This window comes from Mobula hypostoma, chromosome 22 (genome assembly GCF_963921235.1).
Source record: "Mobula hypostoma chromosome 22, sMobHyp1.1, whole genome shotgun sequence".
NCBI classification, from domain to species: domain Eukaryota; kingdom Metazoa; phylum Chordata; class Chondrichthyes; order Myliobatiformes; family Myliobatidae; genus Mobula; species Mobula hypostoma.
The window spans coordinates 54,102,246-54,127,435 of NC_086118.1; the positions used below are offsets into that span (position 1 = coordinate 54,102,246).

Below are 25,190 nucleotides of genomic sequence, written 5' to 3' on the forward strand. Positions count from 1 at the left end.
TTTCCCAACACTTATTCTCAACTTCTTATGCAGGGATGAAAATTTACAATGGGTGGACTATCTCATCACAAACAGAAACTTGCTTATATAACAGCTACAACACAGTGAACATCCCAAAGCACTTGCTGCAATGTTATGAAATAGAATTTGAAGGATTAGTACAGATGTCCAGAAGCTTATCAGAGGCAGGTTTTAAGGAGTATCATCAAAAAGGATAGAATGGAGGTTTAAGGAAGGATCTGGAGCCCTGGCAGCTGAAGGCACATCTGCTATTGGAAGAGTGATTAAGTGAGTAATTGTCAAAAGACCAGAATTGCCTGTGTGTTTGGAGATTACAAAGGAGGGTTGTGGTCTTGGTGGAAGTTGATAACAAGGATTGAATGCTTAAAGCTAAGAAATTGATTAACCTGAAGCCAGCAAAGGTAAACAAGCAACATACACAAAATGCTGAAGGACTTCAGGTCAGGCAGCATCCATGGAAATGAACAAACAGGTGACATTTCAGGCTGGGGCCTTTCTTTGGGACTGGAAAGGAAGGGGGAAGATGCCAGAATAAAAAGGTGAGGGGAGGGGAAGAAGGATAGCTAGAAGGTGATAGGTGAAGCCAGGTGGGTGTGAAAGGTAAAGGGCTGGAGAAGAAGGAATCTGATAGGAGAGGAGAGTGGACCATGGGGGAAAGGGAAGGACGGGCACCAGAGGGAGGTGTAGGCAGGTGAAGAAGAGGCAAGAGGCCAGAGTGGGGAATAAAAAAAAGGGAATGGAAAAAATTACCATAAGGAGAAATCAATATTCATGCCATCAGGTTGGAGGCTACCTCGATGGAATATAAGGTATTGCTCCTCCATCCTGTGAGTGGCCTCATCATGGCAAAAGAGGAGGCCATCAACCAACATGTCGGAATTAAAGTGTTGGGAAGTTCCACTTTTGGTGGACAGAGCAGAGATACTTGAGTTTACAATGAGTCTCACCAACGTAGAGGAGACTGCATCGGGAGCACTGGATACAATAGACAACCTCAGCAGATTGGCAGGTGAAGTGTTGCCTCACCTGGAAGGACTGCTTGGGGCTGAGGTGAATGGGCAGGTGTAGCACTTTGGCCATTTGCAGGGATAAGTGTTGGGAGGGAGATTAATGATGAGTAATGAATGGGCAAGGAATCCAGAGGGACCAGTCCCTGCAGAAAGTGGAGAATGGGTTGGGGGGGGGGGGAGTTTGTAAAGATGAGTTTAGTGGTAGGATTCCTTTGGAGATAGCAGAAGTCACAGAGAATGATGGGCTTGATGTGGAGGGTCATAGGTTGGTAGGTAACACACCGGATGGTATGTTGCCTCTCAGGGTCAGAGATTTCTTGGATCAGGTCCATGGCATTCTCAAGGGGGAGGGCAAGCAGCCAGAATTCTTGGTACATATTGGCACAAATGACATAGGTAGGCAAGTTGAGGATGTCCTGAAAAGAGATTATAGGGAGCTAGGTCAAAGCTGAAAAACAGGACCTCCATGGTAGTAATCTCTAGATTGCTAACTGTGCCAATGTGCCAGTGAAGGTCAGAATAGGATGATTTGGCAGGCAAATGTGTGACTGAGGAACTGGTGTATGGGGCAAGGGTTCAGATTTATGGATCATTGGGATCTCTTCTGGGGAAGACATGACGTACAAAAGGGACAGATTACAGCTGAACCCAAGGGGGACCAATATCCTTGCAGGCAGGCTTGCTAGAGTTGTTTGGGAGGGTTTAAACTAATCTGGCAGGGGGATGGGAACCGCAGTGATAGTGCTGAGGATGAAGTAAATGGTTTACAAACAGAGGCAGTGTATAGTGAGACTCCTGACAAGGAGAGGCTGATAATAGAGCAAAATTGAAATTACCAGGATGAGTTACAAGGTATGCAGTATACGGAATAAGGTAGAATGAATGTGTAGCAGAGTTACAGATTGGCATGTATGATGTTGTGGGCATCACTGAATCATGGCTGAAAGAAGATTATAGCTGAAAACTTAACATCCAAGGATACATGTTCTATTGAATGGACAGGCAGGTAGGCAGAGGGGATGGCGTGGCTCTGTTGGGAAAAAATTAAATCAGTCTTTAGAAAGAGGTGACATAGGGTTGGATGTTATTGAATTGTGGGCAGAGATAAGGAACTGCAAGGGTAAAAAGACGCTGATGGGAGTTATGTACAGATACCCAAACAGTAGTAAGGATGTGGACTACAAATTACGACATGAGATAGAAAATACATGCCAAAAGGGCAGATTGATTGGGAAAATCAGATTAGTGCTGGATCCCAAGAGGGGAAATCTTTAGAGTTCCTATGAGATGGCTTTTTAGACCAGCTTGTGGTTGAGCCCACTAGGGGACCAGCTAATCTGGATTGGATGTTGAGCAATGAACCAGAATTGATTAGACTGCTTAAAGTAAAAGAACCTTAGGGGAAAGTGATTATAGTATGATCACATTCACCAATTTGAGAAGGAGAAACTCAGGATTATAGTGGAGTAAAGGTTATTACAGAGGCACGAGAGAGGAGTTGGCCAGAATTGATTGAAAAAAAATAACAGTGGTTGGGATGACAGCAAAGCAGCAATGGCTGGAATTTCTGGAAGCAATTCAGAGGGCACAGGATATATACATCCCAAAGAGGAAGAAGTATTCTAAAGGCAAGATGACACAACTGTGGTTAACAAGAAAAGTCAAAGCAAGCATAAAAGCCAAAGAGAAAGCATATAATGGAGGAAAAATTCCTGGGAAGTTAGAGGATTGGGAAGCTTTTAAAAAACAAAGGAAGGCAAGTAAAAAAGGTCATTAAGAAGTTAAAGATGGAATATGAAAGTAAGCTAGCCGATAATATTAAAGAGGATATCAAAAGTTTCTTCAGATACGAGAGAGACAAGAGTGGATTTTGGACCACTGGCAATCAATGCTGGGGAAGTAGAACTGGGGGACAAGGAAATGGCAGATGAACTGAATAAGTACTTTGCATCAGTCTTCACCATGGAAGACACTAGCAGTTTGGTGGAAGTTCTAGGTGTCAGGGGTCATGAGGTGTGTTAAGTTACCATTACCAGAGAGAAGGCTCTTGAGAAGTTGAAAGGTAGATAAGTCACCTGGACCAGATGGTGTACACCCCAAGGTTCTGAAGGAGGTGGCTGACTGTGGAGGCATTAGTAATCCTTCAAGAATCACTAGATTTTGGAATGGTTCCCTAAGACTGGAAAATGCAAATGTTACTCCAGTCTTCAAGGAAGGAGAGAGACAGAAAGGAAATTATAGGCCGGTTAGTCTGACATCAGTGGCTGGGATGATATCGGACTCAATTGTTAAGGATGTAGATTAGGGATACTTGGAGGCACTTGATGAAATAGACCGTGGTCAGCATGGGTTCCTCAAGGCAAAATCTTCCCTGACAAATCTGTTGGAATTCTTTGAAGAAATAATAAGTGGGATAGACAAAGGAGAATCTGTGGAATTTTTGTACTTCAATTTCAGAAGCCCTTTGATAAGGTGCCACACATGAGACTGCTTAATAAATTAAGAGATATGGCATTACAAGAAAGGTACCAGCATGGATAAAGCAGTGGCTGATTGGCTGGAAGCTAAGAGTGGGAATAAAGAGAGCCTTTTCTGGTTAGCTGCTCATGACTAGTGGTGTTCCACAGGGATCTGTGTTGGGACCGCTTCTTTTTACTTTACATGTCATTGATTTGGATAATGGAATTGATGGCTTTGTTGCAAAGTTTGCTGATGATATGATGATAGGTGGAGGGCAGTAATTTTGCGGAAGTAAAGAAGCTACAGAAGGACTTAGATTAGGTGGATGGTCAAAGAAATGGCAGATGGAATACAGCATTGGGAAATGTATGGTCATGCACTTTGGTAGAAGAAATAAAAGGGTAAACTATTTTCTAAAGGAAGAGAAAATTCAAAACTCTGAAGCACAAAGGGACTTGGGAGTCCTTGTGTAGGATTCCTTGAAGGTTAATTTGCAGGTTGAGTCGGTGGTGAAGAAGGCAAATGCAATGTTAGCATTCATTTCAAGAAGACTAGAATATAAATGCAAGGATGTAATGCTGAGGCTTTATAAAATCCTGGTGAGGCCTCAGTTGGAGTATTGTGAGCAGTTATGAGCCATTATCTTAGAAAGGAGAGGGTTCAAACTAGGTTCACGAAAATGATTCTAGGATTGAACTGCTTGTCACATGAAGAACGTCTGATGGCTCTGGGCCTATATTCACTGGAATTCAGAAGAATGAGAGGTGACCGAATTGAAACATATCGAATGTTGAATGGCCTCAAAAGAGTGGATGTGGAGAGGATGTTTCCTGTGGTGGGAGTGTTTAGTACCAGAGGACATGGCCTCAGAATAGAAGGGCATCATTTCAGAATGGAGGTAAAAAGGAATTTCTTTAGCCAGAGAGTGGTGAATCTGTGGAATTCGTTACCACAGGCAGTTGTGGAGGGCCAAGTATTTTCTTATATTTAAGATAGAGGTTGATAGATTCTTGATTGGTCAGAGCATGAAGGAATATGGGGGGGAAGCAGGAGATGATGGTTGCGAGGAAAAATAAATCAGCCATGATGAAATGGCAGAGCACACTTGATGGGCCAAATGGCCTAATTCTGCTCCTATATCTTATGGTAAGGACAAGAGGAACTCTATCACTGTTAAGGTGGCAGGAAGATAGGGTGAGCATACAGATGTCTGGGAAATGGAGGAGATGCAGGTAAAGACAGCATAAATGGTGAAGGAAGGGAAACCCCATTCTTTGAAGGAGGACATCTCTGATGTGCTGGAAAAGAAAGCCTCTTTCTAGGAGCAGATGCAGTGGAGGTAACCACGCACAGGGCTAATGGAAGAGCAAGAGCTGGGTCTCACAGACAAACGCCAAAGTGTTTAATGACTCAAGTTTACAAAAAATAGAATGAAGGATCGCATGGTATCTAGAAATAATAGAAGCACAAATCACACTGATCACGGACAAACAAAAGATAAGAATGTTATGCTGTGACAGGAAGATGCAATATTTTTTTTATTGAAAATATATGGATTCATCTAATCTGGTGCCCCACAAGGCTGTGTACTCAGCCCCCTGCTGTACTCACTGTACACCCATGATTGTGTAGCCAAGTTTCCATTGAACTCAATATATAAGTTTGCTGATGACACAACAATTGTAGGCCGTATCTGGGGTAATCATGAGTTTGAATACAGAGAGGAAATTAAGAACCTGGTGGCATGGTGTGAAGACAGTAACCTATCCCTCAACATCAGCAAGACCAAGGAATTGGTTGTTGGCTTCAGACGGAGTAGTGGACCGCACGACCCAATTTGAATCGGTGGTGCGCAAGTGGAACAGGTCAAAAGCTTTAAGTTCCTCGGGGTCAATATCACAAATGACCTGACTTGGTCCAATCAAGCAGAGTCCACTGCCAAGAAGGCCCACCAGCGCCTTTACTTCCTGAGAAAACTAAAGAAATTTGGCCTGTCCCTAAAACCTTCACTAATTTTTATAGCTGTACCGTAAAAAGCAATCTTCTAGGGTGCATCACAATCTGGTATGGAAGTTGTCCTGTCCAAGACCGGAAGAAGCTGCAGAAGATCGTGAACATGGCGCAGCACATCACACAAACCAATCTTCCGTCCTTGGACTCACTTTATACTGCATGCTGTTGGAGCAGTGCTGCCAGGATAATCAAGGACACGACCCACCCAGCCAACACACTCTTCCCTCCGGGAGAAGGCTCAGTAGCTTGAAGAATCATACGGCTAGATTTGGGAACAGCTTCTTTCCAACTGTGATAAGACTGCTGAACGGATCCTGACCTGGATCTAGGCCGTACCCTCCAAATATCCGGACCTGCATCTCGGTTTTTTTGTACTACCTTACTCTCAATTTTTCTATTTTCTGTTTATGATTTATAATTTAAATTTTTAATATTTACTATCGATTTGTAATCCAGGGAGCGGGAAGCGCAGAATGAAATATCGCTATGATGATTGTACGTTCTAGTATCAATTGTTTGGCGACAATAAAGTATAAAGTAAGGTAATTCAACTATTTGAAATGTTCTTTCTAAATTCCTTCACCATCCCTGACATCTATTCTTGGCCTTAGAATTTCCGGCCCACAAGATGCAAATCTCAGCCAAGTGCATAATTTATTATTTGTGCACCCTCACAACCTTTCTGCTTACACACTTGAAAGCCCCAATCAGCTCATTATTCTGCCACTCACTCCTGCATAACTTTCAACCTTACCTTCACCCATTCCATACAGCCCCCACGCCAGAACTTAAACTCTGCTCCCATTCTTCTGCAAACATGTTAGCAAAATCTACCAGTAAAAGATTAATCTGACCCAAGACTAATAAATAGTTGCAAAGCCCTTGACCCCTTGGAGTAAATGTCCATTGTTTTAGTGATTTCTATGCATAAAATGAATAAAACTACAGTTGATAGAATTTGTAGTTTCCTGCACTATTATGAGGTCCAATGTAAGCTCCTCATTTTTTGGCACAAACAACAGGAATTCTGCAGATGCTGGAAATTCAAGCAACATACATCAAAGTTGCTGGTGAACGCAGCAGGCCAAGCAGCATCTATAGGAAGAGGCGCAGTCGACGTTTCAGGCCGAGACCCTTCGTCAGGACCCTTCAAGCGCCTCTTCCTATAGATGCTGCTTGGCCTGCTGCGTTCACCAGCAACTTTGATGTATGTTGTCCTCATTTTTTGTCTGGTCAAGATGCAGCCTGAAAGATTCAATGTTGATTTCTCCATTTTCAAATAACTTGCTCTTTCTGTTTGGTATCAGGTCTTACTGTCTGTAAGTGCCATTCCTCTTTTTTTGTTGTTTCATTTGTTTCCTGCTGTAACATGTATTTCTATAACTTGAATTGGATCTGATGCAGTAGATTATTGGGCAAAATTTTTTGTATTGAGCAACACACACAAGATGCTGGAGGAACTCAGCAGGTCAGCCTCTATGGAAAAAAGCAAACAGTCGATGCTTTGGGCCGAGACCCTTCTTCAGAACTGAGAGGGAAGGGGGAAAATGTCTGACTTAGACAGTGGGGGGGGGGGGAGGGAGAAGCTAGCTGGAAGGTGATAGGTGAAACCAGGTAGGTAATGGGAAAGATCAAGGGCAAGAGAACAAAAAATCTGATAGGAGAAGAGAGTGGACAATAGGAGAAAGGGAAAGAGAAGGGGACCCAGGGGGAGGTAATTAGCAGTAGTAAAAGGTCAGAGTGGAGCTTTGGGGGGTGGGGTGTTAATTTAGTTCACCAGAAGGAGAAATTGATACTCATATCATTAGGTTGGAGGGTACCCAGATGGAATATAAGGTGTTCCTCTGTCCTGAGGGTGGCCTCATCTTGGCACAAGACAGAGAATGGGAATCAGAATTAAAATGTTTGTCCACCAGGAAGTGCAGATTGTGGCGGTTGGTGCGGAGGTGTTCGATGAAGTGGTCCCCCAATTTACGATGGGTCTCACCAACGTAGAGGAGACCACATTGGGAGCACCAGGCACAATAGATGACTCCAGCAGATTCGCAGGTGAAGTGTTGCCTCACCTGGATAGACTGTTTGGGGCCCTGAATGGAGGTAAAGGAGGTGGTGTATGTAGCACTTAGGCCGCTTGCAGGTTAAGTGCCTAGAGGGAGACTAGTAGGGAAGGATGCAGGCTCAATTGCATGTAACACAATTTTGATCGGAATATAAAAAACTACTAGAGAGTTACTTTGGAAATAGACAAACAATTAAAAAAAACCTGTCATTGGGGAAAAAGAACAGTCTTGGGGAGAGAAAAATACTGTTTCCATATAACTTCCCTGCAGTAATCAGACACCATTGTGTTTCACTACGGGAGGCTATTGGAAATTGGCATGCAATTGCTTCCATTGACCCTTCTGCAAGCACGTTTTATTAAACAATGTAATATGCGTCTTTAGTTTCTCCAGCTTTTAATAACAAAATGTGTGCAGCTATTATAAACACCCTCAGTTTTAAACGTCCTGTGGGAAAAATAACTTTGTTGTTGCACGTTTGAAACTCATTAGCTCCAACTTAATTTTTCCCTATCTATGCATCTTTTTATACTGTGAACACCAGAGGCTCTGCAGACGATGGAAATCTTGAGTAGCACTAGTTCCTCCTGAAAAGGCTAAGATCCTCCAGATTCTCATCTCCCCCACGCTCCCCCCTCTCCACACCTGGTCTCACCTGTCACTTGCCAGCTTGTACTTCCTCCCCTCCTCACATTTTCTTTATCGGGCTTGTTCCCCTACCTTTCCAGTCCTATGAAAGGTCCCAGCCCAAAATGTTGACTAATCCTCTCCATAGATGCCGCTTGACATGCTGAGTTCCTCCAATCTTTTGTGTGTGTCTTTATAATGTGATTTTCTATTATGCAGTTATTGTACTATAGTTAAACTGTTCAGCATGTTCCAGTTGGACAGGTAGTAAGATAACATCATCAAATGTTACTGTTAACTCTCAGAAACTTGTTACAGAAGATTCTATAGTTTTATTCATTGCTACTTGTCTTTATTAAGCTTAACCCATCAAATCATAAATTACATTAAGCTTCAGTTTCAACTGATCTCAATGCCAGTCTGCTTTTGTACATGCCACTATTAATTGGGAGGGAGGTGCAATAAAGCAGTCAAGCAGTTTTAGGGCTTGAGGTGATTCTAAGTGGTAAGCAATGAAACACCATTATCATCAAGTGCCGTGTCATTTGTCATGACCATGATTGTGCTTGGGTAATGTCTCTACAGAAGCGGTTTGCCCTTGCCTTCTTCTGGGCAGTGTCTTTAATGGTCGGTGACCCCAACCATTATCAATATTCCTTAGATATTTTCTGTCTGGTGTCAGTGGTCACATAACCAGGACTTCTGATATACATCAGCTGCTCAAATGACCATCCACCACCTGCTCCCATAGCTTCAAGTGATCCTGATTTGGTGGTGTGGGGGGAGGTGCTACACCTTGCCCAAGGGTGACCTTTAGGCTACTGGAGTGAAGCCTCCCTTGGTAGAGATAAATCTCCACTCCACAACCCAAATGAAACATTGAAGGATTTCTTTTAAAAGGAAACTTCTAAATTATTATTAGTTCCCAAACTTTTCAACATAAATTTGTAAAATCTGGAGCTATGCATGATGTAAAATATGGGACAATCAAAATTTAAGTGAATTAGTTAACGAAGAGAAGAGTGTTTTAAAAGTAATGGTCCTGGAAATGACAAGTTAATGTTTTAGTAGAAGATGCGTTAAAGTAGATTATGTTATAAAGTTAGACAGTCTTTATGACAGATATGGTCTTGAAATTCAGTACAGAATTTTAAAAAGTTAACACTATTGTTGGTTTGAAACAGGCAGCTTGAAACAAACAGGGTAAGGGAAATTAGCAGCTTTGCTACATGAAAGGAAAATCAAAAATTGAAGAGAAATATTTTACATAGCTAGATGATTTAATTGGATAAGTATAGGAAATTCTTTTCTGTCCTAGGGGATTTGGAATATGGGGTATAATAAAATTAGAGCCAAGATTAAAATGAAAGCAGGAAACATTTGTTTTGTTTACGTAAGAGGATTGTTTGAAATCTTCTTCACCCACATCCCCACACTTAAAAAGACTTTTTGCATTGGGGCAACTAAAATCTTAAAGTCTGAGATTAGGAAATGTGGTTGGTTGAATATGTCAAGAGATTTGTAGCAGAATGGAAGGATTAATAACTATCCAAGCAAATGGCAGAACATTTGGCAGAGGGTGAGGGGGTTTAAGTGGCCAAAATCCCTTCCTATGTAGATAAACTTACCACATTGGATCTTTCTTAATTAATTAACATAGTACTTATAATTCATAGGAGGAAATCTATCCCTATCCTGGTCAGTATCTAGGAAACCAAAATTGATTCATTTAGTTAGAAAGCTGTTGCGGAAGCAGCAAAAGTGTGGCTTAGGGTGAGATATCAATCCTGTTAACCAGTGTAAAAACCAACAATTCATCTGGTTTCCCACAGCCTATAAGTTCTGCTATACTGTTATTAGTAAGGCAAGAAAGATAGTGAAAAACTAGGCAAGGACAAAGAACACATGCATTTTCATCTTCACTTGCTCAGGTACAAGAGCCAAGGCTGAAGTGGTTGTAGAGGTCTTCATCCATCTTGCTTACATGCTGGCTTCCTGAGTGTACCAGCTGCAATGTCAATGCCTGGTGAAATTTTGGCAACTCTACCAGAATTCAGCAGTCTCTCCCTCTGGTGAATCCTATTGTTATGCTGGTTTCATTGGATGTGAAGGAGGTCACATGATTGTTCTTGCACATGCTCATAACCCCATCATTAAATGCATAGACCCTAAAAACTAGTTTATCAGTTACTGGGGTGATATTTGCTTTTGTTCTTGAACATTTAAGCTCTAGTTTAGAGCTAATATAGAAATAACTGTCTCTGAGGGAAGTAATTAGATTTTGAAAGTCAAAAAGAAGCAGCAGAGGTAACCAATGAAGGGTCTTGCCCAAAATGTCAACTGTTTACTCTTTTCCATAGATGCTACTTGGCCTGCTGAGTTCCACCAGCATTTTGTATGTGTCTGCTGTTTCTTTTCCTTGATGGAGGGTTTTTGAAGGGATGGCAAAGATAATTGACGATGGTAAGCAGTGGATGTTATCTACATGATCTTTAGTAAAGCATTTGACAATGTTAATCATAGTAGGCTGATCCATAAGATTAAAGCACATGGGATACTGTCATGGTCCGGTCCGTGAAGTCGGCATTCCAGTTCATGGTCCGGTCTGTGGACTCAGGACTCCGGGTCTTCCAGCTGTCCTTTGTTTTGGTTGGGTTAATCATAGGCACCTGATTCCCATCTTGAGGCTTGGAATATAAGTAGCCTTGGGGTCAAGTGTGGGCTGCTGGTTTGTCTTGTCAAGATTCCCTGGAGTAACCTGCTAGTGTAAGGCTAGAGTAGCCACTTGCCATCTTTAGGCTGTGTTGGAGAACCATTGCTTCATGGAGCCTTGCTGTCAGTAGTCAAAGCTGTCTTTGCAGTATGGATTTGGCCATTTCCCGGGCCAGCTGAGTGGCCGTCAGCCACTCCAAGCTAGGTAGGGATCTGGCTGTTTCCGTTGCCAGCCGAGGTTGCTGGCCGTAACTGCGACTTGGAGCAACCCTGATGCAGAGATGGAACTGCCTGTTTTTCTTCAGTGTTTGTCTCTTCTTGTCCTTGCCTCTGTGGGGTAAGTCAGGCCGTTCTGCTGTTACCCTATGGTTGGATCTGTCCTGTCTTGTCCTCGCCTCCGTGGGGTATGTCAGGCTGTTCGGCTGTTGCCCTGTGGGGGGGATCTGTCTTGTCTTGTCCTCACTTCTGTGGGGTAAGTCAGGCCATTTGGCTGTCACCCTGCAGGGAGATCTGTCTTGTCTTGTCCTCACCTCGGTGGGGTAAGTCTGGCTGTTCTGCCGTTACCTGGCGGATGGACCTGTCCCACCTTGGTGTGGAGATAAAGATGAGTCCCGGCTTTTCAAAGGATAAGTCCTGGCTCTATGTTGATGTTCGGTTCCTAGTCTGTCTCTGTGCTCCAGCCTCCGAGTTATCAGCCTCCGCATTTCAAGACCCCAGCCTGCAGCCTCAAACTTCAAGACCCCAGCCTGCAGCCTCAAGCCTCTAGACCCCAGCCACGTCCTGTCCTGGAGCCATGTTATGTCCTGGCCTGGTTCTAGAGTCCGAGCCCGAGGCAAGACCCAGGTTCTGGGTCCTTGTCTAGTCTCTGGCTCGGAGTCCAAGCTCAGGCTCCTAGTTCATGGCTACTAGTCCTGGTCCCGCTTTCCCAAGTCCAGGTTCCTAGTTCATAGTTCCTTGTCCAGGTTCCCTGTCTAGTCCATGTCCTAGCCCAAGTCTGCATTCTTGTCCCTGCTCCTTGTCTGTATCCTGTCATGTCCCTACTCTACTCAAGTCCTGTTCCGAGAACTTCAGTGTCTGTGCCTTGCATTTGGGTCTGTTCCCAATGCTCCCCCATTGTGACAGATACACAGACTCTTGGTAGTTTGGATTCTGAAATTGGATTAACCATAGAAGACAGAGGGTAGTGATGAAGTTGTGTTATTCTGACTGCAGGCCAGTTATCTGTGGTATTATGCAGAGATCAATACAGGATATCTGTTCTTTTTGAGATATATATAATATACAAGTAAATGATTCGGATAAACATGTAGGCAGGTGATTAACACACTGCAAAATACTGGAGGAACTCAGCAAGTCAGGCAGCAGATATGGATGGGAATAAACAGTCAACATTGAAGATCCTTCATCAGGATTGGAAAGTAGGGGAGCAGAAGCCAGAGTAAGAAGGTGGGGGAGGGGAAAGGAGTACAGGCTGGCAGGTGAAAGGTGAGTCACCTTCGTCTAGTCCTGACGAATGATCTCGGCCTGAAACATCAACTGTACCTCTTCCTAGAGATGCTGCCTGGCCTGCTGCGTTCACCAGCAACTTTGATGTGTGTTGTTAGGTGAAAGGTGAGACCATTTTGCCAAGAATACCCATTTGGCAAAGCCATGTGTGCAAGTGTCAGTTCCTGGTAAACTCAAATCCTTCAGGGAAGACATTGATAAAAAGAGTGATTATAAAAATAATGTTCTTCTCTTCTGGGATTCCAAGTGGGAATCTGGGATTCCCACTTGGAACATGAATATATTTTGCAAGCATAAATGAACTCAAAGGCAAGTGAGCACATTAACATTTCACTTTCAAATCTAAATATGGAATAGAACTGAGGGATGAAGATTTTGATTTATCCTTAGTGCTCTTGACTATGCTTCTGTCTGTGTTTGGCACAGACATTCATACTGCACCTTTGATGTTCAAGTACTTATAAACTTATGTTTTATCATACTAAAATGAAATAACAAGGTATACAACGATGCACAAAATTAGTGAATTTTAGGGGACTCATAATAACCAGTGGCCAAGAACAGAAGACATCTTTTTGAACACAGGAATTAGAATGACACAGTGGAGGGTTGTTTCATCAATATTCAGAGAGCTGTTTAAAGTGAAACACATGGTTGTGAGACTACATTTGAATTTAAGAATGTCAAGAGTTTCCTCAGAAACAAAGGAAAATCTGCAGATGCTGGAACTCCAAGTTACACACCCAAAATGCTGGAGGAATTCAGCAGGCCAGGCAGCATCTATGGAAAAGAGTATACCGTAGTCGACGTTTCAGGCTGAGACCCTTCATCGGGACAGGAAAAAAAATAAGATGAGGAGTCAGAGAAAGAAAGTTGGGGAGGGGAGGAAGAATCACAAAGTGATAGAGAAACCAGGGGGTGGGGGGGCGGGTAGAGTAAAGATCTGGGAAGTTGATTGCTGAAAGAGAAACCGGGCTGGAGAAGGCGGAATCTGATAGGAGAGGACAGAAGGCCATGGAAGAAAGTTAAGAGAGAGGAGCACCGGGGGAGGTGATAACTTGAGAGATGCAAATGGTGATGGGGATGGGGCACTACCAGAGGTTTGAGAAATCGATGTTCATGCTATCAGGCCAGAGGATACCCAGACGGAACACTAGGTGTTGTTCCTCCAACCTGAGTGTGGCTTCATTGCGACAGTAGAGGAGGCCAGAAAAAAAAACTCCAGAGACTGTTGTGTGTGAAAATCCCAGGAGCTCACCAGTTATTACCCTTCAGCCATCAGGCTCTTGAACCAGAGGAGATAACTTCACTTAGCTTCATTCACCCCAACACTGAATGAATTCCGCAATCTATAGACTCACCTTCAAGGTCTCTACAATCTCATATTATTAATAGTTATTAATGTTTTCTATTTTTAAAATTGTCACAGTTTGTTGTCTTTTGCATATTGGTTGTTCATTTTTGTTCTGTGTGATTTTTCACTGATTTTATTGTGTGTTTTTGTATTTGATGTGAACATCCACAAGAAAATGAATCTTGGGGAGTATATGGCGACATGAGTACTTTGATAACAAATTTACTTTGAACTTTTAAGCTTCTGAGCTACACAAACCACCCTGTCTGGAAACAACAATCATTCCAGTCAAAGTCACTTGGATCACATTTCTTCTCCATTCTAATGTTTGGTCAGAACAAAGACTGAACCTTTTGTCTATGTCTGCATGCATTTATGCATTGAGTTAGGCCACATGATTGGCTGATTAGATATTTGCATTAATGAACAGATGTACATTTACCTAATAAAGAGGTCACTTAGTGAATATGCTAACATATTAGAGTAAACACTGGGGATGGAGGGGGTCTTTGATGTTTCTTACATTCATTCTATGGGGTTCTTGTTTCATGGATGCCTTTTGAATTGTACAGGCTCTGTCTATCATTTTTTAAATCACCTTTGACCACAGGAATGAGGCATGCAACAGTATGTAGCAGGAAACTTTTCTGCATAACAGAGTTGTTAAATACTGCAGGATCCTAAAGTCCACCATATCCATGCTGAGCATCAGTTACTCTTCTGCAACAATCCCATTTACCAGCCATTGGTTCGCACTATCTATGCTTTGACATTTCAAGTGTTCTTCTAGAAACTTCTGAAATGTGAGAGTACCTGCTTTCATCACACACTCGTGCAATGCATTCCAGATTCCAATCACTCTACAAATGAAAAATTGCCTTCTGCAATGCCCTGTGAACATCTGTCCTCAATATTTAACATCTGTGTGATGAGGAAAAGTTTACTGATATCTACCCTATTTCATGTAATGAAAATATTTTAAAATCTTTATTGTGTTGTTTTCTCATTCAATGGGACAAAGTTTTTTTAAACAAAGGATGACTATATACAGTCCATGCTGAAGGCCACAAGAAATCACTTTATTGGACAATCTCTCCCTCTCTCCTGTCAGAGCTTCAAAGTAAATTTATTATCAAGGTACATATACGTCACCATATACTACCCTGAGATTCATTTTCTTGTTGGAATTCACAGTAAATACAAAACAAAACACAATTGAATCAAAGAAAACACACATAATGAATATGGATGAACAATCCATGTGCAAAAGACAACAAACTGCAAATACAAAAAAGAGAAAAAAAGTAGTGTCACGTACCCCGTGACGGATTTAAAGAACCAGCAGAAATAGAAAACATTCTGGAGTCCAGTATTGCTATTAACTAATAATATTTATTAGTAACTACGCAATACAGTAATATAAATGTAGATAAATCAAACAGGTTAGCAATGATTATATATAAGTTAGTGTGGAATATATATGAAAACCAAGCTTCTTCAAGTCTAGGGGTAAAAAGATACAGTCTTACGATGATGAGTAAAGTTCAGTTCAGTTCATGGTATTGAGTTGAGTAGTGATGGAAGATAGAGAGAGGGAGAGATTTGAGTCTTCAGGTGAGCTGACGCCGTCGATCTTCTCGATGTCCTCCAAAATCCTTTAAAAGTCACCGACTGTGACCACAACAAAGGGAACCAGTTTTCTGTGGTGGAGCTATCAACCCAGGCGAGGGTGGACACATGGACAACTCCCCACCAGTCACTGCCTTTTCTTTTCACTGCAAGAGCCACTGATCGATCTGCCTGATCGATCCTCCAAAAACCCACTTTTTCTGCAGGCACAACAAAGCTCATTCAGTGTCCAAAACGTGTATCTGAGGTCTATATCATCTGTCCTCCTATTTATCTCACCGTACAGGATACCAACTGTCATTAAAATAACTCCTCCTTCCTTTGTCTGTGTAAGAAATGTACAAGCATGTCATGTCCTTGGGGAGTATCAACACGCTGCTGAAAAATCATAACATCGAGTGTCCATCAAATAACCACCCTCGGTTACCATAGCAACTTACGAGCTGCTCAGTGCTATCTCTCTCTCCCCAACTCAGCAGAAATCCAAAAGTTACTTCCAGTGCCTTAAAGGGACAGTCCAACAGTTAGTCTTTGTCTCTCTCTCTCTCTCTTCAAAACAAGATATCGATGTTAAATAACTCTCTCTCTCTCTCTCTCTCTTTTCAAAAGCACAGTTAATAGGGGTAAATGAGCACAGTTCATAGGGGTAATTCAGGACCCCGTCACAGTAGTAATAATAATAAACAAAGAAGCAATAAATATCAAGAACATGGGTTATGGAATCCTTAAACGTGGGTTTATAGGTTATCCGTAGATTGTACAGTATTGGGGTGAGTGTAGTTATCACCTCTGATTCAAGAGCCTGTTGGTTGAGGGGTAATAGCTGTTTCTCAATCTGGTGGTGTGCAACTTGAGGCTCCTGTAACTCCTTCCTGATAACGGCAGGGCAAAGAGAGCATAGCCTGGATGGTGGGGGTCTTTGGAGACGAATGCTGCTTCCTTGGCAGTGGCAACACTCCTTGTAAATGTGCTCAGTGATGGGGATAGTATTCACTACTTTTTGTTGGCTTTTCTGTTCAAGGGCATTGGTGTCCTATACCAGGCCATGATGCAAACTATCAGTATACTCTCCACAGCACATCTATAGAAGTTTGTCGAGATTTTAGATGACATGCTGAATCTGCATTAACTCCTAAGAAAGTAGAAGTGTTGTTATGCCTTCTTTGTAATGGCACTTACATGCTGGAACCAGGACAGGTAATCTGAAATGTTAACACTGAGGAATCTAAAGTTGCTGACCCTCTCCACCTCTGGTCTCCTAATGAGGACTGGCTCATGGACTTCCAGTTTCCTCCTCCTGTAGTCAATAATCAGCTCTTTGATTGTGCGGACATTGAGTGAGATGTTATTGTGGTACCATTCATCCAGATTGGAGTCCCTATCTTTTGCCTTCAGCCTAGACACACATAACTTAAAAATAGAGATGGCAGGTGTGTAAGGAGGCAAACATTCTCCACCAGTATCTAATCTTAACCAGGTGCATTCAAAATAGAGACAAAGCATTGGCCTGTTTTCCTCCTTATTGACTGTTATCACATTCCAAGCTGACACCATTTTGTCTTTCAAACTATCACTTTATTTGAGTATATTCCAAGTAGGAATCACTTTTAACTCTTTCCTTACAATGCCTCACATAATTTTGTATACCCAACTCATGTCCATCTCAGCCTTTTCCACTGCAAAGAAAACAAGCCCAGTCTCTCCATTAAGGTGACATCTTGTTTATCTTCTTCAGTGCAGTTGTGTGCCTCCTAAACTGTGGTGATCAGAAATGCACGTAAACTTCATTTGCAGTCTAAAAATATTTTATAATGCTGTACCATACCTCCTTGCTCTTATACCCAAGGCCCCAGCTAATGAAGGGTAGTATCCTGTGCATCTTCTTCACTATTTTATCTCTCTGTACTTCCCCCTTTAAGGATCCATGAACCTACATGCCAACTTCTTATTCCTCAGAATTCCACAGGGTCCTATAATTCACTGTGTATGCCTGCATCACTTCACACACGTAGTACAATAGCCAGCTACAGATTGGCAAAAATGAGGAAAGCATTCAGCATTTTTGTTTTCCTTTTCAGGATCTGGGCATCACTGGTACTTGTTGCCTTTGCGAAGATGGTGGAGTCATTTTCATGAACCACTTCAGTCCTTCCAGTGAAGGTACAGTACTGTGCAAAAGTCTTAGGCAATATATTTAGCTAGGGTGCTGTATTGCTGCCACAAAAAAATATCAAAAGTTATGACATATGTGGGTGATGATCAACCTAATTCTGAAATGGGACTTTATTGTGGACGGAGAGTGGGAAGGGGACAGGGAGAGGGGAATCATGGTTGAGAAAAGGGGGAGAGGGAAGGGAGCAGGAAGCACCCTAGACAGACATTCAGTAATGATCAATAAACCAATTGTTTGGAATCAAATCACCTTGACTGGTGTCTCAGGGCTGGCTGCATCTGGAGGAAACCCCCCAGTTGGGGTGTTTTCATGAATCTGCTGTTCTGGTCCTCCTTTGCGGTGAGTGACTTTGGGAAGTGCTGTTAGAGTGGCATTGGGAACCAAGGGAGGTGCATTTTGTCACAGCCACTCCTGCAAAAAGTAATGGATACATCCCAGTTCATCATGGGTAAAATTCTCCCTACCATTGAGCACATCTACATGAAATGCTATCGCAGGAAAGCAGCATCCATCATCAGGGACCCCCACCACCCAGGACATGGTCTCTTCTTGCTGCAGCCATCAGGAGAAAGGTACAAGAGCCTCAGGACTCACATCACCAGGTTCAGGAACATTTATTACCCCTCAACCATCAGGCTCTTTAATCAAAGGAGATAACTTCACTCAGCTTCACTTACCCCATCATTGAAATGTTCCCACAACCAATGGACTCACTTTCAAGGACCCTTCTTCTCATGTTCTCATTATTTATTGTTTATATATTTATTATTATTATTTCTTTCTTTTTGTATTTGCACAGTTTGTTGTCTTTTGCGTTCTGGTTGGATGCCCTGGTTGGGCAGTCTTTCGTTAATTCTGTTATAGTTATTATTCTGTAGACTTATTGAGTATGCCCACAAGAAAATAAATCTCAGGCTTGTATATGATGACATATGTGTACTTTGAACTTTAGTGGTGGGAAGTATGAATGTTTAGGGTGGTGAGTGAGATGTTAATCAAACAGGCTATTTTCTCCTGGAATGTGTTGAGTTTATTAAATGTTGTAAAGTTGAATTTATCTAGGCAAATGGAGAGTGTTCCAGCTTGTTCTTGAACTTTGATGGAAAATATCTGAGGTGCAGGAGATGTCAATTGCTACATTTTTCCCAAGCTCTGATCGAAACATGTAGCCATGGTATTAAATTAGTATTAGATTCGATTATGAGGACACGCAGTCCTCTTTTATTGTCATTTAGTAATGCATCCGTTAAGAAATGATACAGTATTCCTCTGGTGTGATATCACAGAAACACAGGACAGACCAAGACTGAAAAACTAACAAAAACCACATAATTATAATATATAGTTACAACAGTGCAACAATACCATAACTTGATGAAGAACAGGCCATGGTACAGTAAAAAAGTTCAAAGTCTCTCGGAAGTCCCACATCTCACGCAGACGGGAGAAGGAAGAAAACTCTCCCTCCCATGCCTGACCACGGTATGACTCAGAGTCATCTGAAAACTTTGAGCTCTGATCAGCCCTCCGGCACTGAGTACCAAGCACAATCTCTATCCGAACGCTTTGACCTCAGCCTCGGTCGCCAGCAGCTGGCAAAGCCGGGGATTCTGGGGCCTTCCCTCTGGAGATTCTCGATTGCACAATGGCAGTGGCAGCGAACTGGCATTTCAGAAATTTCTCCAGATGTTCCTCTGTGCTTTCACGTCTGTCTCCATCAAATCAGAATTGTCCACGGCCCCTATTTAACAGATACAATATCATTTCACCAGAGAGCTGTGTGCGCAGATTCATGCTGCCATCTTCTCCTCCCGCCTGAACATGGAAATGTTTCAGCCTTTTCTTTAAAACTCACTTGCTGGGCCCTGACATCGTTGAAGATGGAGATATTACTAGAGTCTCATCTCATGTAATTGTCCACCACTATCCATGGCTACACATGGTAGAACTGCAGAACTCTGATCTGATCCATTGATTGTGATAATATTTAGCTCTAACAGCTCATGCTGTTTTTACCATTTAAGGAGGATATACTATAAATGGTCTGTTTAGATGGACAGAGAAGTGACCAATGGACTTGAGTCCAGAGAAATGTGAGGCAATACATTTGAGCAGATAAAAGACAATACACAGTAAATGGGAAGATGCTGAGTGGTGTGGAGAAATAGAGAAACATTGAATTGTATGTCCACAGACATTTGAAAATGGCAGGACAGGTAACCAAGGTATATGAGAATTTTTATTCAAGGCATAAAAATAAGGTAAATTGGGTTATGACAGAACTGTATACTACATGAGTTGGGCCACAGACTTAGCCACCAAATTTCAGGAAAAACATGATTGCCCTGAAGTGAATGCATAGATTTATGAGCATGTTGCCAGGATTGCAAAATTGTAACCAAGAAAGAAAGGTTTTATTTGCCAGGATTGTTGTAGCTAAAAAGAAAGAATTCATTGACTAGGATTATTTACTTTTGAAAAGAGGATTCTTAAAGATGTACTTGTGATGTATAAAATTGAGTGACCAACCTGATTCTAAAAAAATGGCAATGGTGGCAGAAATGCTGCCACAGGAAACTCAATATCAAAGTGCTCAAAGACACAGGGACACTGAAGGTTCCACCTCAAGACCACCTGATCACTTCCAACAAACCGAGCTGTAAAGTGCACACAATGTCTGGACCATAGTAGTTTCTTAATAATTAACACCTCATTGACTCATGGTTTCTCTACCACAGAACACCAAGATGATGAGATCAAGTCAAGAGATCCAGCAGCTGATAAATTATAGATGAAGGGTGACCTCGTGCATTTAAAGCACCAATCACAACTCAAGGAGTAGAAAATAGACCTGTAAGCCAAAGTCCAGCAAAAATCTTTTAAAATAAAAGTCAGGAAACACAAGTTTGAAACTCACAATGATAACATTTATTTAAATGAAATAATAAAATTGTGGAATAAAAGCTTACTTCCTTACTGATGATTCTAAAACACTGCCAGATTATTGGGAAGAACTATTTGATTTGTGGAAGTGGCTGAAAAGTGCACAGGAGGTCCAGTAATTCACTGACAAATGTGGATATATTTGGTACTGTTAAAAGAGCGCAAAGAAATTGAAAGCCTCTGCAGGACAATGAAGCAGTCAGCACCCAGTGGAAGATGCATTGAAAGATCTCCTTAACTAATACTCTGCAAGCATGCTTGATTCTATTTCCATAGTGCACCATCTGATTGGCAAGAGTTGCAGACTTTAATCCCCTTTAATCCTTCTACCAGTTATCCTGAAGCTATTCACAAAATTTTGAAACTGCTGTTCAGGGTAGGTTCTCATAATTCTATGCACTTCAGTTTAGTCTGGACAATGAACTTTACAACAGGTCATGAAGAAGGCATTAAATGCAACTCTTTAATGAATTTTAGTCAGAATGTTCAAGAATATTCTACCTGATAAACATTTCAGATTATTTAAGAAAGTGACAAACAAATTGACAGCTTTTGGTTCTACGAAGATTGTGTATTTTGACTTCAAATATTCATTGGAATAGAAGTTTCCTATTAAAATTCAGCATTTCTAGACAAATCTTGGGTATGGCGAGAAACCATATAGAGGTAGGAAATACCAAGTACCTTGGTATTTCAGGAATAATCTATAGAACATAAAACAGTAGTGCAAAAACAGATCCTTCCACCCTCATTGTCTGTATCATTCCAAACCATTCTTATCTACATATATATAGTCTAGATCCCTCCATTCCCTGTCTATTCATGAACCTGTTAAATTGCCTCTAAAACAGTGCTATTAATATCTGCTTCCATCAATTTCCCTGGTAGATATATATAAGTTTGCCTCATAAATCTCTTTTAAACTCTCCCTCCTCACCTTAAAGCTGTGCACTCCAGACATTTCCTTCCTGCAAAAAGATTCAGTCTAGCCTATCAATATCACGTCGTGAAATTTGTATTTTGCGACTGCAGTGCAGTGCAATACATGAGAAACTATACATTACAATATTGTATTATATGTATAAATTAAATAAGTGGTGCAAAAAGAGAACAAAAATAGTGAGCTAATTTACATGGGTTCATCATCCATTCAGAAATCTGATGGTGGAGGGGAAGTAGCTGTTTCTAAAATGTTGAGCTTGTGTCTTCAGGTTCCTGTACCTCCTTGATGGCAGAGGGCATGTCCTGGGTGATGGGTGCCCTTAATGATGGATGGGCCCTTTTTGAGGCATTGCCCTTAGAAGATATCCTCAATGCTAGGGAAGCCAGTCCCCGTTATGGAGCTGGCTGAGTTTGCAATTTTCCGCAAAACTTTTTGCTGATCCTGTGCGGTAGCTCCTCCATACCAGACTGTGATGCAACCACTTAGAAGGCTCTCCATGGTACAATCTAAGCTTCTCATAATTTTATTTACTTCTGTCAGATCGCCCTCAGACTCCGAAGCTCCAGAGAAAACAATCTGAGTTTATAACTAAAACTCTAATCCAAGCAACATCTTGGTCAACCGCATCTATATTCTCTTCAAAGCTTCTTGTAATGCAGGGGCCAGAACTGCATATTTGTAATGGCAAATTTCCGATAATCTGTTATCCGATTGTCAGAAACCTCAGTGGGTTTGGTATTTGGGTCACTGGATGCTGGTATTTGCATTCCTTTTATCGCACTGCCATCCTGGTTCCTGTGTTCCCTTTAACACATGGTGGGGGGGGGGGGGCAGTTCCTAAAACCGCCTCTTGGCTTCCACCAGTGGTCCTTGACTCACTGAGTTCAGCCAGCTTTCTATGCCCCCTTTCTCTGTATTTTACCAGGTTTGTACCTAAATACATGATCCCACTGTGTAGCTGTTTTAAAAAGTAAATTAAAAGTCTGTTGGTGCATGATGTCCATTGGTCTAGAAAATCTGCTGATCCTGTGCTACCAAAGCCCTGAGTAAACCTGATTAACAGTTCTTTCTACAATTTGCAAAAAAATGAAACGTTTTTTGAATTAGATTTGCATTTGAAATGTGGAGAAAGTGACTGCAAACTCCAATTTACAACAATGTGAGAATGCACATATTGTTAAAGGATAGTCATGGAGCAATACAATAAACTCTCCTTTTATCTACAAGAGAGGACAAACGTTAGAATCGCATCCAAAAGGTATGGCCTTTGGCTTTGTAGCATTACCACAGTGCAACACCGGAGTATCACGCAATTATGCACCTGGGTCTCTGGAAAAGGATTTGAATGTATGACCTTGGGATCTGTGTTATTTACGAACCACAATTGACGCATGGGAATCTAAGATCAACTACGTTAATTTGGAGGAATGTTTGTTTGGAGAACTTGAGGTTGAGCAAGAGCAACAAGTCTAGAACTGCAATAAACACAGCCAATAAGTTGAACTAGTAAAAGTTAGGGGCTGGTGTCAGCAGGTTCCACTTGGACCAGACTTTCAGATAAAACCCCAAAGTAAGACCTCGGGGATCATTTCAAGAAACAGTTGCTGAAATTGTGGGTTATCTCGTCATCTGGATGGATGAAATAAAGTGGGATTTTGTTCAAATGCTTTGTAAAGAAACTCGAGAGACAGAGCAATGTTGCAACAGCAGAGACCCTGTAATAAACGGCTGTTGGACCAAAGCAGAAAATGAAATATTAAAGTTAAGGGTAAGGTTGTATATTTAACTCCAAACAAACTCGGTGTAATCCTACTCCTGCACCTGTTGGATCATCGGCAAGGCGGCCCAGTAGAGGAATGGCCCCGCCTCCTGTTAATGTTCATTAAACTGTCAACTTGAAATGTAAAACTGACCAATGTTACATGGGTCTTTCAACCTGTCGATTAGAATGTAATTAATTAAGATTTTGGAAATTGCAACAAATTTAAGATAACATTCTGTTCTTTGGATAATTGGGACCCGCCAAGTGTCCCAACTTCTTAAGCAGCCAAAGGTTTGGACACCATATTAAAAATTTTTATCAGCGAAACCCGCCGGGAACCTCGGCTGACCCCCATCCGTGTTCCAGTGTTCGTGAAGCAGATTGTGTGTGAAATTCTTTCCTCAAGTTATATTTCTGGCCAGCCTTATTCGTGAAGTCCATAACATCAGTGGCTGAATTCCCATTCGGAATTATTCAGTTCGCACTATTTCCCATGCTAATTCCCAAATCGGTTCAACCACACAACGTTCAATTCAGCTGTCCTTACCTCCGGGAAGAGTTGTGGTCCCACAGCCCTCGGCGTTGGGATCTACCGTGATCAGGAAGGTACGCTTGGTGCAAAGTCTCCAAAGCCCAAAATGTGCCTCCTCACATGTGGCATTGGACACTTCGAGTCTGGGGCTGAGCACAGCCCAGTGATCGGTGCTGACCGCGACCACCGCTAAAATTACCCCAACGGCCACGAAGCAGGACGTGAGTTTAATCTTCCACCCTTTATCCTCCTCCATTCTGGCGCTGAAGACCCCAACAGAAATCGTCTCTATTCTGCTTCTTGCTGGATTCACGCTCTGACCCCACCCCCCGGTTTGATGCGCGTCAGGCTGCTGGCAGCGAGAGCCTCAGCAAATGCCAGAGTCTAATACCAGACATGCATTTGAGGTGAGTGGGGGTAATTTCAACGGAGATGGGAGGAGCATTTTTTTTTACACAGAGAGTGCTGGGTGCCTGGAATGCGCTGCCTGGGGTGTTGGTAGAGACAGAAACATTGGGGACTTTTAAGGGACTTTTAGATAGGCACATGAAGGCGCGGAAATGGAAGGATATGGATTAGTTGGCCATTTGATTACTAACTTACAGTATTTGGTTCGGCCCAGCATTGTGGGCTGAAGGGTCAGTACCTGAGTTGTAGTGTTCTATGTTCTATAAAAGCATAAAGTTTCTAAATGCCGCTCTATAGCTGGATACCTGCCCTTGTTGGTTGTTTGAGTGCCTCCGCCACTAATCACCTCCCAATGACTTTTGGCATCCCATTAATTCTGACAGAATGGAGTTTGGATTTGTGGCTCTGCTGTAAGTCTGTTTCTGTGGTATGAGAGGAGGAAGTTGTGAGAACTCTGAGATGGAAATTGGGAGACAACCTCACAGATGAAGGTTCCCTGGCAGTTAGACCGAATGGTGTAGTAATAAACTTTGGACTGTATTTGGTCTAGATGTCGGGGTGCCTTATCTAGTTCCGATTTTTTGGGGAGATTTGGCTTTGCAGACTAAACCCATATTCATTGTTCATCCCTAATTAGCCCCAAGAAGGATGGTGGTGAACCACCTTCTCGAACTACTATGGGCCATCTGCTGATGGTACTCCTATTGTGCTGTTGGGTAGGAGTTCCAGGAGTTAAATTTAGTAACAATGAAGAATTAGTAATGTATTCCCAAAATGGGTTATGTGTGTTAAGGATTGCAGCCTACAAGTAAAGGTGCTTCCATCTTCCTTGTACCCTCCTTGTTCTTGGGGGCAGAGGTTACTTATTTTGGCAAATAATATCTGGGTGGTTCTGCCATTCATTTTGTAGATGGCAGTGTGTGGAGGGAAGACGTTTGGGTAACAAACAGGCTGCTTTGTCCTGGATCATTTGAGCTTCCTAGATGTTGTTGGAGTTGAACTTATTCAGGCAAGCAGAGAGAAAAGCAGCATGAGAG

General features: G+C 42.1%; 1 protein-coding gene across 1 annotated transcript in view; it reads right to left on the bottom strand.

Moving 5' to 3' along the window:
* Window positions 1-24,110, bottom strand: part of cacng1b (calcium channel, voltage-dependent, gamma subunit 1b) — a 56,268-nt gene extending 32,158 nt beyond the window's left edge. Inside the window, exon 1 of the mRNA XM_063030624.1 lies at window positions 23,761-24,110. Within this exon, the coding sequence (XP_062886694.1) occupies window positions 23,761-24,001 (241 nt within the window). The 5' untranslated portion in view covers window positions 24,002-24,110. The remainder of the gene's footprint in view (window positions 1-23,760) is intronic.
* Between the last annotated feature and the right edge of the window lie 1,080 nt (window positions 24,111-25,190).